At 33.3% G+C, this 16,961-nt stretch overlaps 1 protein-coding gene across 2 annotated transcripts in view; it reads right to left on the minus strand.

Annotated features, from left to right (window-relative positions):
• The window catches only part of LOC128998219 (F-BAR domain only protein 2-like), a 53,586-nt gene extending 37,651 nt beyond the window's left edge, over window positions 1-15,935 (minus strand). For both annotated transcript variants that reach the window (XM_054424251.1, XM_054424250.1), the window contains exons 1-6: window positions 15,737-15,935; window positions 13,713-13,804; window positions 12,280-12,496; window positions 9,057-9,314; window positions 7,044-7,142; window positions 1,193-1,289 (exon numbers count right to left, since the gene is read on the minus strand). In XM_054424251.1, the coding sequence (XP_054280226.1) occupies window positions 1,193-1,289; window positions 7,044-7,142; window positions 9,057-9,314; window positions 12,280-12,496; window positions 13,713-13,804; window positions 15,737-15,763 (790 nt within the window). In that variant the 5' untranslated portion in view covers window positions 15,764-15,935. The remainder of the gene's footprint in view (window positions 1-1,192; window positions 1,290-7,043; window positions 7,143-9,056; window positions 9,315-12,279; window positions 12,497-13,712; window positions 13,805-15,736) is intronic.
• Window positions 15,936-16,961: the final 1,026 nt, after the last annotated feature.

Here is a 16,961-nt window from a genome sequence, read left to right on the forward strand (position 1 = left end):
CTACACTGTCACTATCTTTGAGATGGGGGTTTGTCTGAGTGATCAAGGGTTCAAAGAATCCAGGTTAGGTTAGATTAGGTGCTCAATCTATCAGGTCAAAGGTCACTGCACATCCTCACCATGATCTTCTGTATACAACATACAAAACTGTAGTGGATTAAGTAGAATTATCCTAAATGATTAATTTTAACAAAGATGGCAGAAGAGCCCCATTAGGTTTTTAAGACAATATCAAGGCCAAATATAGTACTCCCCAAGGAAATGGTGTACCAAAACTACAATAAGGCTATATGGCTGATAGGTTGTGACCAATAACCCATGTCAGGGTGCAACCAAGAGAGGAGTGTAAGTCTCCAGCAGAATTTAGATGGGTACAGACATAGAGTAAAACCCCTCATATCCAACCATAACGGGACCAAGTCATTGTCGTAACGGCCAAAAGGTCGGATACGGATATCGGAAGAAGCATATCGTACAGTTTTGGCAACAGCAGAAATCATCTACCAAGACTCCGGTTATCGTCTTCCGAGACCAACACTCATGAACACATCTTGCACTTTCGGAGACACAGGTATTGGTTACCCATAGTAACAGCAACACCCGTGAGCTCATCTTGTGGTCTTTGGCAATAGCGGTGATGGTCTGCTGCAATTAGGGCAACATGATGTGATTGACTTTTTGAGGAGCCGTATGTACTTGGCGTTATAGCTCCAGACAGGAAACGAGTATACGGTCGGCCACTAGGTCGGATGTCCTAAAGAGTCGAATATGCCGAGGTCGGATATGAGGGGTTCTACTGTAGTAATGATCTAGCTTAAGCCTAATGGTGTTTTGTTAAGCATAACCTTAACCCTCAACTAAAACAACTTAATTCTTGTAGTTAAACAAACTTGAATATGTTCATTCTGTGGCAAATTACACACAAAGTCAATGCTGGTTAGAAGATCTTTTGCACTTTTATGATGTACTATGTGCGAACTATTTTATTTCTACTATTTCTAGTATTTAATCTATAAAGGCATTTTAAATTGTTTGTTAATAATGGTGGGTTGATGCTGTTTGCAGGCATTTTTATTTTTGCATTGGTATTATAAGACAGTATTAACCATTAGAGTACAATACATAAATGACCATCCTAAAATATAGTTCCCTTAAAACATTGTTTTGTGGTGCCACTAAACTAAATTCATACCTGGCTTTTCCAGCCCAGTGTATTTGCTGAGGACAAACTGTTCAAGTAGCTTTTCAACAGTCATTTCCACACATTGCCTTTTGAATTCAATGTATTCCTTAAAAAGAACAAAAAATAAAGCATGGATGAAATAATTTTGGTTTGACATTAAGCACAACAATATTACACTAATAATATTACACTTCAAAAGAATAGGATGTTAAGCAACAAATGATATGGTAAATTTAATTGAAATCAGCATTTCAGGATAGGTATACAGACATTAAAATTTAATCATACTGTTTGTTATAGCCGAAGTCTGTTTAACGAAACGCTACTGAAAAGAGTACCTAGTCCATTTAGTTAACGATTTTAGTTAACGATAGCAAGAACTGTCAAAATGCAGATAAGGGGAGTCATTGGAGTTTGCTAGTTTATAGTAAAAATAAAAATACAGTGTTATAGTTATAAATAAAAGAGTTAGTGTCAATAGAAAAAGCGAAAGTAAAAATTCTCTCAACCCTCAATCTTTAAATAACCATTACTTAGACTCTGTAAACAATTTGATTAATAATTTATCAACATCGAACAAATCTTCTGAAGTCTAAATAAATGTGTTGAGGGGTATGGACACAATGGCAGATATTAGTTTTGAATTGAAACCATTTTCTGTTGAACAGGTATTTGAGAAAATTAATAGGTTAAGCAGTAGTAGACGTCTAGATGTTTTTGGACTAAACTCAGATATCATAAAAATGGCTGCAGTTTATATAGTTGAAGTACTAACATACTTATTTAAACTCTGTATTGTTGAGGGTATATCCTGAATGTTTAAAATGTGTCAAAGAAATTCCTGTATATAAAACCGGTGATAGGTTAGATTTAATTAACTATAGACCCATCAGTATTATTCCTGTTAATAGTAAAGTATTAAGGTAACACAGTACTTAAATATAAAAATTAAAAAAAAAAAATTTTATTATTTAGTTTTGTAGAACAGACTTTTCTGAACACGTAAATAATAAAAATTAAGGAAGAAAAATTTATTTTTAAAATTTTCAGCTACTTTTATAAACTATTGCAGCCTAATTTAGCATGTCCAAGGTCCTACTACTAATCAAGACGCAGAGGGTACGCCGTCACATATTAAATTTTTTAAACATTTTTTATTATTTAGTTTTGTAGAACACACTTTCCTGAACACGTACATACAAAATATTATGGGAGAGAAAATTATTTTATACAGCGACTTTTATACACTCTTACTTTAGCATGCCCAAGGGTCCTACTACTACCCGTGACAGGGGGTACTTTTGTCGTTTTCCGAAAGTCAAGTGGTTTTTAGTCAGGTACACTTTTCTTCCTCAATTATAATCCAATTTCAATAAACATTGGTGTGTGTGTTCCTCATATGATAAGGAACAATAATATGAATCAGTTTCCATGATAACCAAAAACCTTTGAAATAAAAAAATATTTTATGTTAAAAAATTACAAAATTTTTTATAAAATTTTTAAAATCATACTAACAATTTAATTTTGCTCAAAAACTTTTTTTGCTTCATATTATTGCTGGTAATAATGTATTAAACTTAGTACAAAAATTTCAAGTTGATAGGTTAATATTTGTAAAAGTTACGTGTACCTAAAAACTGTCATTTTAACATGGGCGGGATAGGGAGTACTGTGTCACCTTAAAGAGTTTGATAAATCATCAAGTTGTATCCTATTTCGAAGGAAATAATCTATTTAATTACAATCAATTTGGGTTCAGAGCTAATAGAGAAAGATGCAGTTCAGAAGCTGATTTCTTATTGTTTAGATGATGACTTAGAAATGCAAAATAATGTATATTTGAAGTTTTATGATATGAAAAAAGCTTTTGACACTGTATCTGTGTCCCATGAACTAGTAATAGTCCAGGACCTGACTAGGGTTCTGTGTGCATGTCGTGTATAGAGAATTTTGCTTTTGCATTTCAATATAGGTGTCTTAGGAAGTGTTTTCCACTCGGGTGTCAAGTTCGCACCTGGTACATTTTCGAGCTATGACGTCATCAAAATGGCAGCCATTGATTTTTTTAAATCGTATATTTCGCAAACTATTTGTCGGATCGGAATGAATTTTTTTTTTTTTAAAGATAATTTTAAATGCTACCTGTATTACATTTACACATTTGTTGTATGTTTAGTACATTCTTCGTAATTTTGCAAAAACCTGTATTTTTAAATATTTTTGAGTTATTTTTGTTTGTAACGTTTTATTGATACAATTTATCAAAAACCACCAATGAAAAAAGTTGTAGAACATTTAAAAATCTTTACAAAAATACCATATTTGATATGTTTTACTCAAAAGATTACGTCAAGAAACTAGATAAATCTCATAAAAACACCAATTTTGGCGCAAAAACGCCTATTAGTCCGGCATCTAGGGCAGTTCGCAAGTCTTATAAAGACAGTTTCACCATTCAATGTTGATGTACGTGTCTAAATAAGTGTTTTCAACTCGGGTGTCACGTCTGCACCCACTGCAGTTTCCGGTTATGACGTCATTAAAATGGCGGAAAGGGCTATATTAAAAATAACTATATATTACATACCATGTATTGGATCGGAATGAACTTTTTTTGATTGAAAGATAAGTTTACATGCTATCTTTCTTACATTTGCACTTTTGTTTTATGTTTAGCACATTTTTCGTAATTTTGCAAAAACCTATATTTTTAAACATTTTTGTGTTATTTTTGTCGATAACGTTTTATTGATACAATATATCAGAAATAACTTAAAGACAAAGTTGTAGCACGTTAAAAGAGCTTTACAAAAATACCAAATTCGATATGCTTTACTCAAAAGATCACGTCAAGAAACTAGAAAATTGTACAAAACAACCTAATTTTGCGCAAAAACGCATATAAATCCGACATCGATGGCTGTGTACGAGTCATATATAGACAGTTTTACCATTCAATGTTGATGTATGTGTCTAAAGAAGTGTTTTTAACACGGGTGTCACGTCTGGACCCACTGCAGTTTCCGGTTATGATGTCTTTAAAATTGCTACATGTTACGATTTCACCAGCTATTTTACTTAAAATAAGACCATTGCCCTCTTTTATGCAAATAAAAGCACAACAAATCAATGTAATTAGTCCATAGGAATGTTTCCACTATATAAATACCCCCGGTGCAGCAATCCTTTTGACTAAGCGAATTTCCATTTGCCTGGATTGATTTTCAATTAATCTATTAAATTAACATTAAATTAACAACTCAAACAATGTTAATTTAATGGATTAATTGAAAATCAATCCAGGCAAATGGAAATTCGCTTAGTCGACAGGATTGCTGCACCGGGGGTATTTATATAGTGGAAACATTCCTATGGACTAATTACATTGATTTGTTGTGCTTTTATTTGCATAAAAGAGGGTAATGGTCTTATTTTAAGTCAAATAGCTGGTGAAATCGTAACATGTAGCAATTTTAAAGACATCATAACCGGAAACTGCAGTGGGTCCAGACGTGACACCCGAGTTAAAAACACTTCTTTAGACACATACATCAACATTGTATGGTAAAACTGTCTATATATGACTCGTACACAGCCATCGATGTCGGATTTATATGCGTTTTTGCGCAAAATTAGGTTGTTTTGTACGATTTTCTAGTTTTTTGACGTGATCTTTTGAGTAAAGCATATCGAATTAGGTATTTTTGTTAAGCTCTTTTAACGTGCTACAACTTTGTCTTTAAGTTATTTCTGATATATTGTGTCAATAAAACGTTATCGACAAAAATAACACAAAAATGTTTAAAAATATAGGTTTTTGCAAAATTACGAAAAATGTACTAAATATAAAACAAAAGTGCACACGTAAGAAAGATAGCATGTAAACTTATCTTTCAAACAAAAAAAAGTTCATTCCGATCCGATACATGGTATGTAATATATAGTTATTTTTAATATAGCCCTTTCCGCCATTTTAATGACGTCATAACCGGAAACTGCAGTGGGTGCAGACGTGACACCCGAGTTGAAAACACTTATTTAGACACATACATCAACATTGAATGGTGAAACTGTCTTTATAAGACTTGCGAACTGCCCTAGATGCCGGACTAATATGCGTTTTTGCGCCAAAATTGGTGTTTTTATGAGATTTATCTAGTTTCTTGACGTAATATTTTGAGTAAAACATATCGAATTTGGTATTTTTGTAAAGATTTTTAAACGTTCTACAACTTTTTTCATTGGTGGTTTTTGATAAATTGTATCAATAAAACGTTACAAACAAAAATAACTCAAAAATATTTAAAAATACAGGTTTTTGCAAAATTACGAAGAATGTACTAAACATACAACAAATGTGTAAATGTAAAACAGGTAGCATTTAAAATTATCTTTCAAACAAAAAAAATTCATTCCGATCCGACAAATAGTTTGCGAAATATACGATTTAAAAAAAATCAATGGCCGCCATTTTGATGACGTCATAGCTCGAAAACGTACCAGGTGCGAACTTGACACCCGAGTGGAAAACACTTCCTAAGACACCTATATTGAAATGCAAAAGCAAAATTCTCTATACACGACATGCACACAGAACCCTAGTCAGGTCCTGGACTATAATACAAAAACTTGCCTTTCATAAGTTTGAAGAAAATACTTTAAAATGTTTTGAATCATATCTGTATAAAAGATATCAAAGTGTTTATTTCAAGTTTTTTTTTTCTGATTATAAACAGGTGTTACATGGTGTCCCACAGGGCTCAATTTTGAGCCCAGTATGCTTCATAATATACATTAATGACTTGCCTAAAAATATCCTAAACCTCAATGTTAAGCCATATTTATTTACAGATGATTTAGCAATACAAATGAAAAAACCCAAGATTTATGTATTAGTTTTAATAATAGGCTTAATAAAAATTGTTTAACATTTTTAGGTGTTTATATAGAATCTAACTTAAAGTGGAAAGTCCATATTGATTATACAGCTAAAAAACTTACCAAAGGAATATTTATAATAAACATGCTAAAGAACAGTGTAGATTTTAATACTTTAAAATGCATTTATTATGCACATATAGATTCCCATCTCAGTTATGGAACAATTGTATTGGGAGGTAGTAATTATAAAAAAAAACTTTTGTTATTGCAAAAACAAACTTTGAAAATTATGTACAATGTTGAATTTAGTACACACAGTAAACCTTTACTTAGGAAGGCTAATATTTTAACTGTACAAGCAATGTATATTTTAGACTGTCTTGTATTTTTGCAAAAAATAGTTTTAGTAAAACAGACACGCATGAATATGTAGGCCTACACAATTTCAACACACGAAACCACTGTAATATAGAAAGTGTTGACATAGCACCACAGCTACTAGTTTTATTGAAAAATCCAAACAGTATTTTAATATGTTGCCCTATAGAATAAGATGTTTTAACTGTTCTAAATTTAAAATAGTACTTAAAAACTAGGTACCTATTAAACCCGTGTCCGTAAAGAGAAATAGACTTCATTAATGATGTTAAATTAAACCTTGGTTAAAACCTAAGTCCTAAGAAATTTCCTTGACTGTGCCATGCATGTAAACCAGTGAAACGGCAATAAAGCATTCTTATTCTTATGGTGAAACCAGCCTATTATCTACACTTTTGTCAGAAAAAAATCCTCAACTAAATTTATAGGCTATAAGTGAAATTTTTAACTTTTAAATTTATTAATTTTAAATAAAATGATAACTGAACAAACATAATGAAAATATATTTTAAACATCTTATCAATTTGATATTGTATGAATAAAAGTGCCAAATAGATAGTATTGAAAGTTTTAAAATAAAAATAAGTCTAATCTTACCCGCCCAATTAAGTCATGGTTATTTTCAACAAGTTCAGAGTAGGTGTTCAGAAACTCCTTCATTTGTTTTAAATGTGCTTCTTCAATTTTTTGAAAGTGCTGAAATTAAAAATCTGGATTAATATGAGCTTTTCAATTAACAGACATTAAGACAGTGGACTCTCACTTATCTCTTTTCTATAGTGGCAGGAGAATCAATTTCCTTTCACAACATTTTTGAATGAATACTAAAACAAGACTAAACGTCCCATCACAGAGTGGGAACCAGCTAGAATAAGAGTGGATAAAGTAAGAAACATGATGTTGGCCTAAGATTCGAACTAGCTCACTTGGCTGCGACAGGAGTTTGATGTTAATTCACGGTCAAACTTTGTACATGGGAAAGTAGAAAACTAAACCAATTTCCAAACAGAACCAACGAGAGGGAAAGAACTTATAGCAATTGGACGACCACTGGAGGTATTCAATATTTTGCCGGGTTTGATAAAAAAATGAAAGTGTCTAGACACGAACGCGGAACATCTCAAAGATTTTTCAACGATTTGGGAAGACGTTGATGATGTTAACATTACCATGGAATATTTAATATTTTGTCACAATTGTGGGAGACAATAATGATGTTTTTGTGATGATGGGAGATATTCAGGATTTAGCCACAATCAAGGGAGACAATGATGATGCCCACCGACTGTGACATTTCTGCAAAATACTGAGTCATTGTACAATGCACAAAACACCAAATTTGTGATTACTGGATTTAATGCTGCTTTTAATGCTGTTTTCCAAATACATCAAACATTAAATTGCATTTTGAAAAGATGATTTGTGTCAGTTTTACTTACGTATAACCGTCAACAAGTTCCTGAAATGAATTTCTGTAGACATTTAGCGTGATCGCCAGCGAGAAATTCGCCTTGCAGTAGTTGGTACACATCCTGGGGAGGGCATTGTGGTAGTGGGAGTATAGCTGACGAGCCGTAGTCTAGCATTGGAAAGTCTTTTTTTGTGCACCTGCAAGTCTACATTGTCGGTTACTGTCGGTTGTGTACCTGCATTAAAAAATAGCAATTCACAAACAGCGTGCAAACATTAATTTCTGTGTTTTACTTAAAAAACCACCTAGTGAGACTCTTGAATTGTTAATTCAAGCTTATGGAGAAGAGGCGATGAAGAAAAGTCAAGTTTATGAATAGCACAAACGGATTGTGAAGGCCATGAAAGCAATGACGATGACCCTCATAGTGGATGTCCTTCAACAGCAGTCAACGACGTAAACATTAAGCGAGCACAATTTCATTGATTTTAAATTTCCGATTTTCTCGCACAAATTGTCGTACTCGCTCAATGTTTACGTCATTGACTGCTGTTGAAGGACGTCCACTTGAAGGGTCGTTGTCAATGCTTTCACGGCCTTCACAAAACCATTTGTACCACTCATAAACTTGACTTTTCTCCATAAGCTTGAATTAACAATTTAAGAGTCTAATTAGGTGGTTTTTTAAGTAAAACACAGAACTTAATATTAGCACGCTGTTCGTGAAATGCCATTTTTAAATGCAGATACACAACCGACAGTAACCGACAATGTAGACTTGCAGGTACATGAAAAGCGCTTTCCAATGCTAGACTACGGCTCGTAAGCTAAACTCCCACTACCGAAATACCCTCACCAGGAGTCGTACCAACTACTGCAAGGCAAATTTCCCGCTGGCGATCACGCTAAATGTCTACAGAAATTCATTCTGCGAAATTTTTGACTAGAGTAGTATTATAGCCTGTGACATTAGGTCAAATTAATTATATAAATAAGCTGGTTCAAAAAACCAGAAGCTCAACTCAGGATCGGCTCAATCTAAAATCTCAGGCTCCCACAACTCTATTTTGTATGAATTAGAATAGTTCTAACCTTTTAATATTTTTTGACCATACTAATTTACAAAATATTTACACAAACCAATAATAATGTTTTCCTTACAATTAAGACTTTGATAAAATTTGAAAAATTTGAATTACCTGACATGCCAGGGACATTTTCTTTTCAAAGTCCTCCTTGACTGAACTATACTTATCTACAAGGGTTTTATACTCTTCTTGTGCTTTTTTTAGTTTCAATTCTGCTTTTTCTAGCTCTTTCGCTGAAGCATTATCTTTTTTCAATTTGTCCAGCTCTTGTCCTCTTTGAACGTAAATATCTTTTGCTTTTTGTAGGGTAACTGACGTTGACTGTATTGCCTGAGCAACTTCTAATGTTCCACATTCTTCTTCTTTTACCTGAAAATATGTCATATGTTATATGCTCAAAGTGATAAATCACTGGTTGGTTTAATTTAGTGGTTGACACATTAGAATATTGTCAATACGTAAAAGTCCAATGTTGTGTGATGGAATACCCCACTGACGTTGTAGTATTTATGCACTTTTTAAATAATCATGTAGCGTGTAAATAAATTTCGTGACCAATTTGGTTTCAGAATGTATTTGAAGACTTTTGGTCAAAATTGACTGTCATTATATCTACATGATATTGAATAATCTCGCATTTCGTTGATAGTGGTAAGAAATGTATAGGAAATATTATCGTAGCAAGCCATACAATGACTCACTTCCTGGTAATATCTTATTTTGTTGGATAAATAACTGCTCTATAGTAATTGTCTTCCTGTCTTCTTGAGTTCGGTATTAAAGAAAACGCTGTTAAGGATAGACAAGTGACAATGTTGTAAATTGTTGTGTGAGAAGTGTTAAATCGTTAAATGTGTTAACACATATGTAATACAATCTTGAAAGATTTTTAGCCATTAAAACATAAAATTTAGTGTTTTGTGGAGCTCCAGAAGAGGAAGAATGTCACACAATTTCAAGTGGTAATGTATATAGCCTACTGACATTATATGTTTGAATTTTTTGAAATATCAGATGAAAAAATGTTAATCTGAAAACTTGTTTTTTTCAGGCAGAACGCCTACAGGTGGTTATAAAGCTGGGACTATCAAGAACTTAACTTCTGCTAAACTAAATTATAGATGTTACGGAAGAACTTGCTTACTTTGACTAGTAAAATGTCATTACTTGTGCTGTTGACAAAGAATGCAAATACATAGTAGTCCCACTGATAAAAACTACAAAACCACAAAGTATACTGGTAAAATTGTGAATACACCATTTTCGATGATAAAAACATTGGTGGTTTTGTTAGGTCCCTTTTATTCGCCGCGGTTTTGTAAATGCATTGCCGTAAATGGGTGCTTTTATTCAAATAGGAGCGGTCTCAGAAGTTGCGGGTACCCGCGGAGGTTTGTAAATTCACCCGCTTGCACTTAGAAATTGCAGGCGGCGAGCGGTTCGTATATGCATTGTGTTTATGGGATCATTTAATCAACACGGGAGCTCTTGCACTGCTGCCAACCCAAGTCACCAGTGTCACTCACTACACGTGGTCTAGTCATTCGGCTGTGCGCATTGTACTTAATGTAGTTGTTTTGTCTCTCGCCGTTCAAAATGACTTCATGTTACGGACATTTTTACTGAACGATTTACTGTATCGACGAAGTAATAACGGCGAAGTTCACTCAGTGAGTGTCGACTATCGGAATGGGTTGGCAGCACTGTTACACTATCCACGTGACAGCGGTCGATAGCAGGTGACACACTGGTTCAGCGGGCAACCGCGGTGAATAAAAGGAGCCTTATGGACCAGAATAATACCATGGCATTTATCTCTGAGGGCCAGTTAACAAATTAGGTAGGTACATTTGTTCACTGTCTCAAATATTTGGATATTGATCTTGTGTGACCAATCACAAGAAATTCTAGATAAATAATTGCATCACAGATTGAATAAACTATATACAGAGTGTCTTGCAACCACATGAACAAACTTTGTCATGTTATTTGTGTATCAAAAGGAACAAAAAATGTAACATAACATGTGTCCTATCTCATTCAGTTTTCGGTCTATCTGTTTGTATGTTATTTCTACAAAAACATTCATAACTCCTTACTGTTTGAGCTACAGCGTAGAAATTCTGTAAAAATGTTTATCTTATTGACTACTGTTTTTGTGCAAAATAATACTAATAAAAAATCTTGAACCGTTAAAAAATGGCACCTTTTAAAAATATTTTAAGCCAAATTCCATGAAAACCATTAATTTTACAAAATATTTGCAGGGAATGTAAAATTTACTAAATTTTATGCAGATTACATATGCGGATTGCCGGCAACGTGTTCCCTAACTAAAGTGAGGTTATCCCACACTATGAAAACCATAGTTTTTAACCCTAATTGTTTTACTATTTTCGTGTCCACTATGACTTGTTTTGTGTTAAATGTTATGACACTTTCTACGAAACATAACGGGTGGACTCAACTAGGCTATACAAATTTGGTCAACCTAGACTCCGACTGATGATGGACCTTCGGGTCTGAAATTAATTTTAGATCAATAAAATAGGATTGCTAAGGTATAAGGTCCTATCCTATAATATCCTAATAAGGTCCTTATAGGCTAAGGTCCTTATAATATCAATTAATTTTATATAGGCTATATACACAATCCAGAGGCTAAAATGATTGGTTCTAAGTTATTCTTTGTCTAAACTAGGCTTATAAGATATCGTTGTAATCTGCATAAAATTTAGTAAATTTTACATATCCTGCAAATATTTTGTACAATTAATGATTTTCGTGGAATTTGGTATCAAATATTTTTGAAAGGCGTTATTTTTAAACAGTTTAAGAGTTTTTATTCATATCTTGCACAAAAATAGTGGTCAATACGATAAACATTTTTACAGAATTTATACGCTGTAGCTCAAGCAGTAAGGAATTATGAATGTTTTTGTAAAAATCACATAGGTACAGACAGATAGACTGAAAACGGAATGAGATAGGACATGATCATGTTAGTATAAATTTTTTGTTTATTTTGACATGCTGAATAACGTGACAAGGTTTGTTCATATCTTTGCAAGACAATGTTTTTGCAATAGATGTTTTTTTTTTCATATCGTAGACCTATAGGTTATTTAAAATTACCACTATGTTTAAACAGTAAGAAAAGGTTATTCACTCTCGCAATTCACGCAATACATTTTTGGGGATTTCTTAGTTCATTTAAGCATTGCCTATTTTAATATGTTATAACATGTTTAAAAGATTTACTGAAATGATAAGCCCTATTTTAATTTAAAAGTGAAAAGACATACAGTTTTCACAGTAACTTGAGCAAACTTACGGTTTTATGCTTTTTATGTAGCTCATCAGCGTATTTTGTGACCTCTTTGACAAGCTCCGATATCTTGTGGACCATCTGTAGGTGGAGTTGAGATAACTTCTCCGCTGTTGATCGAACAGCCTGCCATACTGGAGCAAACGTTCCTTGCACACATCCACTGCCAGCCTGCTTGGCTAACTTTCCCAAAACTTTCGAGTTGTACTCTTCTATGTTTGAACTGGGAAAAAAATAATTAAAAATTAATCTAATAGATAGCAGATTTATTAGAAACATTTAAAATTTATTAGATATATACTTGATCAGCATTGTTCCTGAACCTGTTATTAAATCTACAGGAAGTAAATAAAAAATATATCTGATAACACTTAAAAGATATAATTAACTTACACTTATGTAAGACGGTAAATTGTTAAAAGACCACAAGTGGTGATCAATTTCGATAGAAGTATAGTGTAAATATATGTTTTTAAGCGTTATTAGACATACTTTTTATTTACTTTGATCCCTGAATAGATTAAGTAGGCTAGACATACTTTTTATGTACTTTCCCTGAATATAAGTAGGCTAAACAGTTGAATTAGACAGAAAGTATTATGGGTATGATTTTACATGTATACACTTAAATAATTGTTTTTATTTTTTTTTGAATTTACAATTATCTCTACTCATACCTGAGAATAAAAAAATAAAAAGATATTTTGCAGCTTAGGATTCATTAAGAGTAAATACCAACATAACCATTGTGGTTTATTTTTAGTTCCAATAATAAACTATTACAGTACAGAGACGGTTTTATGTGAAGCCTGGTCATTCGCAACGTTGGTTAAACATATGAAGAAACAAAAATGTAATTGACATGTACCCCATGTTCTGCGATTGTGGAAGACAAACGCTGATATCGCCGAGACTGAAGGATATAGCCTACTAACAAGCGTTGCTCGATTACCAGTGTTGTCGAGACCTCAAGAGATGTTCACAGGTATTGCTAAAAACTCGGGAGGCCATCATTGGAGTGACCGAAATTGCAAGATAGGCATAAGGTTGACACAACAACTAGAGACGATCATGAGTACAAATTATTAAAAAAATACAACAATAAGCTAAAATGTTATCAATCAAAGAAAGATGTATTCAACTTCTTCCAGCAATGACCCACTATCCGAAAAAAAATCAGTCTTCCAGTCATACCTTACCTCCAATATTGTTTCGGATACTGTAGTTGGCTCTCTACTGTGCCAGTACTAAGATATTTTCGCAGAGGAATAAATTTTGTTTACTAATACATATTTAGCATGATATGGATTGGTTTGGCTTCAAGATCGTAGTAGGCCTACTTATAGCAAATTATACTTACATGGTTCAAGACCAGTAGTTCGGCTGGTCTTTTACAAAAACTATAAGAAATACTATTTAGTATAAAAGATCATAATCACCTCTCCCGGAAGAATTCAGCTAACTCCTTGCTGGCGACAAGGCCAAATTTCATATTATGGTACAAAACATCAAATCCATTATTCTTCTCACCCTGAAACATGTATAACAAATGGTAAAGGTTGCCACTAAAATTAAAATGACATCGCAGAAAAAACAATACTTAGTCACAAAAAAAGGAAATTCTTACAGGTAATCTTGTAAGTAGACCTATAAATAAATCATTGAGTGAGTGGAAAATGTAGATAATAAACAAATTTTATAATACAACAAATAACAGGAAAAATCTTAAAAACAGAAATTTAATCCAACAAAGTGGTTGACTTTTGTTCTTAGGTCAAATAAGGGTAGGCTAACAGGTCTGTGAAAAAGTAATTGGAGCATGACATGAAAAGTAACCGTTCAACAACACGAGCGAGTCTAAAATAGAGAATTTATAGAATGAGATAAGCAGCAACTCTTTCTAAATTGCTGTTCTAGGGTGTAACATCTAGAGCCAAACCAAACATTGTCCATCACTATTTGATTAAAATGAAAAATATTTACGATAATTTAACTTTAAGTTGAAGTTATCTGATATTGAAATTGTGTTTTCCTTTTTACTAACCAAAACCCAGAAGTGTAAACATCCTCCCGAGGGATAACTTATCTGCCCTGCCAAAAGAAGACAGCCTAGTACTTAGGCCTAGCTCTATTTCAGGGAAACATATTACTTTGAATTGAAAAGAGACTATAATTGCAATGTGGCATGTGGATGTTTTCCATTACTAGAGAGTAAGTTGAATAAAGCAGATAAAAAATTGAAAAATCATCGATGTTATCGATGTTTTCGGTATATCGACGGTTGACGTCAATATTACCATCGATGCTCATCCCTAGCCTATGTATTTTTTATGTTGGCTGCCTATTTATGTCTTGATGTAAAACTAGATGTTTTGAATGTCATTTTTAAGCCTACTGATAATAATCTAACAATATGAATAATTAAAATGACAGGAAGGGTAATTAGACTGTTGTTTGAATATCATACAGCCTTCAAAGTCCTCAAAATCCTTAAGAAAAAATAACACTCACGAAGTGTAGTCCAACATGAAATTGCCTCTCACGACTACAGATAGCCACAATGAAATAAGAGCTTATTATTATCGTCAACCAGTTGGCTTTGACTAAATAAAAGGGGCTAGGCCATAGCGACTGAAGGTGTCACTATTAGATGTACGGGACTGTAGGAATGTGATATTCAAGCCTCCTAAGAGCCCAATCAAAATTTTATATCTAACTATTTAATTTCTTTCATATTTAAAAACTAATCATCCTTTTAACCGTGTTTACACAAGGCTGGTAGACAAGCGATCTACAGTAACCTGCCTCCGTTAATGTATTTCTGAAAGTTACCTTTGACAGGATATCCTGCCTGCCTAACTAGCTTCTTGTAAACATGTCTTTTATGAATAGCCTATGTCCTTTTTTGGTCCTAAAAGGTACGATTTAAGGTAGGCTATTAATTAAAACAGTAATACAGTAACTTAGAGTAGGTACATACGACAAAAAACTACGATGCAAAACTCTGGCCCAAAAACTTTACTGGTTATTTTTAATGGCAAACTATAATACTTTGCGACTGAGCTAAATGACGAGCTATATATGCCTACAATGAGAGTAGGCTTTTACTGTAACGACTCAAGAGTAAAGTGAGAGACAGCAGTTACAAAAAGTACATAAATGGCATAATAACATTGGAGTATAAATACCAAGGTTGACTATAAATACTAACTGGGACCTAGCCTAGGCTATAATAGAGGGGTTGTGGGCTAGGTTATGAAAGACATTATCAGCAGAGCCTAGGTAAAATCTTAGTGCTATAATAGTAAAGGCTTCACAAGCACCATGGATAAAGATGACGTTAAAAAAATACTGGGAGGATAATATACAACTTATTTTTTAATAAGATTCAATAAGAAGGTACATGGAAAGAACATAAGAGAGAATTTGTATTAGTCTAGCCTTGTGAATTATCTCTGCTTACCCAAAAATAATCACTAAAATCAACCATATTGACTACAAATTTTTCATAACTTAATGGAACTTTTAACAACAACCGTTAAACACCTAAACATCCCCGTGACAAATTACACCGACTTTTATTTTTCTTTATGCTAAATATTTAAAGTTTTAACACTAATTGTCGAATTGTTCAGTCCAATAGTGACTTTTGGTTTTGACTTTTGTTTAACAGTATTCTGTGAAGTGAAGTGAAGTACAGGAGTGCCACAACCACAACTAAAGCTTTTTTTCAGATGTTTGGGTAGTTTCGTATCAGCATAGAATAAGAATTCTCAAGGGATATGGTATCAGAATCAGAATCGGCAAGGGACATTCACTTTTGATGCTGCAATAAGAATACTTCTCGTCATATCGTTGGTCAAGAACTATTTTTTCGGACCAAATCAACAAAACATAGCGTAATTAATATAAAAATGTCTTTGTAGTTCAAATAGATCAAAATAGTGGTTGTTAAATTTTAAATCAAAAGTTTATTTCAGTGTAGGCTATGTGTTTCAAATCAGGTTACGCTTGAGTGCAATGATGTTAACTGTATCTTTGTTTGTTTGTTGATCTAAGTTTAAATGTGAGTAGTGGGCACTCACAAGGGGTGCACTTGGTTCTATGTGTTACCAAATAGCGTAAAAATAGTTTAAAAACACTATATTTTCAGACATTTTCCCAGGGAAGGCCACACCGAACCCCAGATGATCGTTATCTATTGCACCCCCCTGTTCCAAATCCTGCAGGCGCCCATGATGTGAGTGAAATGTTACAGTGTTAGGTTTACTCTTTAGTAATATACCATAGATCAAGCATACTTCCTTTCTGTCGTTAGTTAGTCTATGATAATACCCAGGGGAAAAGCTTTACAAATACATTTGTTCTATTTGATTGTTAATCGTCATAATTAATTCATTGATAAATGGTAAAGTGAAAAAAACAATAAGAAATAAAAAGTGTACGGCCAAAAACTCTCTGCATATACTGTACAGTGTACAGAAAAGAAACTTACCTTACAATTAATTACAATTACAATTGTCAGTCAGGCGTAGAGTCTCCGATTTAATGTTTCTGAGGAAGATAATCTCAGCTTCAGTGGACTCACCTGAATTGTTGGGAAGAATCGACCTTCGAGCGTTGAAATCGACAAGATCAAAACAACTGTTTGAGAGGAGATATTGCTCTACACAATATGCGTACCACAG

Source organism: Macrosteles quadrilineatus, unplaced genomic scaffold (genome assembly GCF_028750875.1).
Source record: "Macrosteles quadrilineatus isolate MER2022 unplaced genomic scaffold, UCM_ALF_1.0 Scaffold_7__1_contigs__length_78375512, whole genome shotgun sequence".
NCBI lineage: Eukaryota > Metazoa > Arthropoda > Insecta > Hemiptera > Cicadellidae > Macrosteles > Macrosteles quadrilineatus.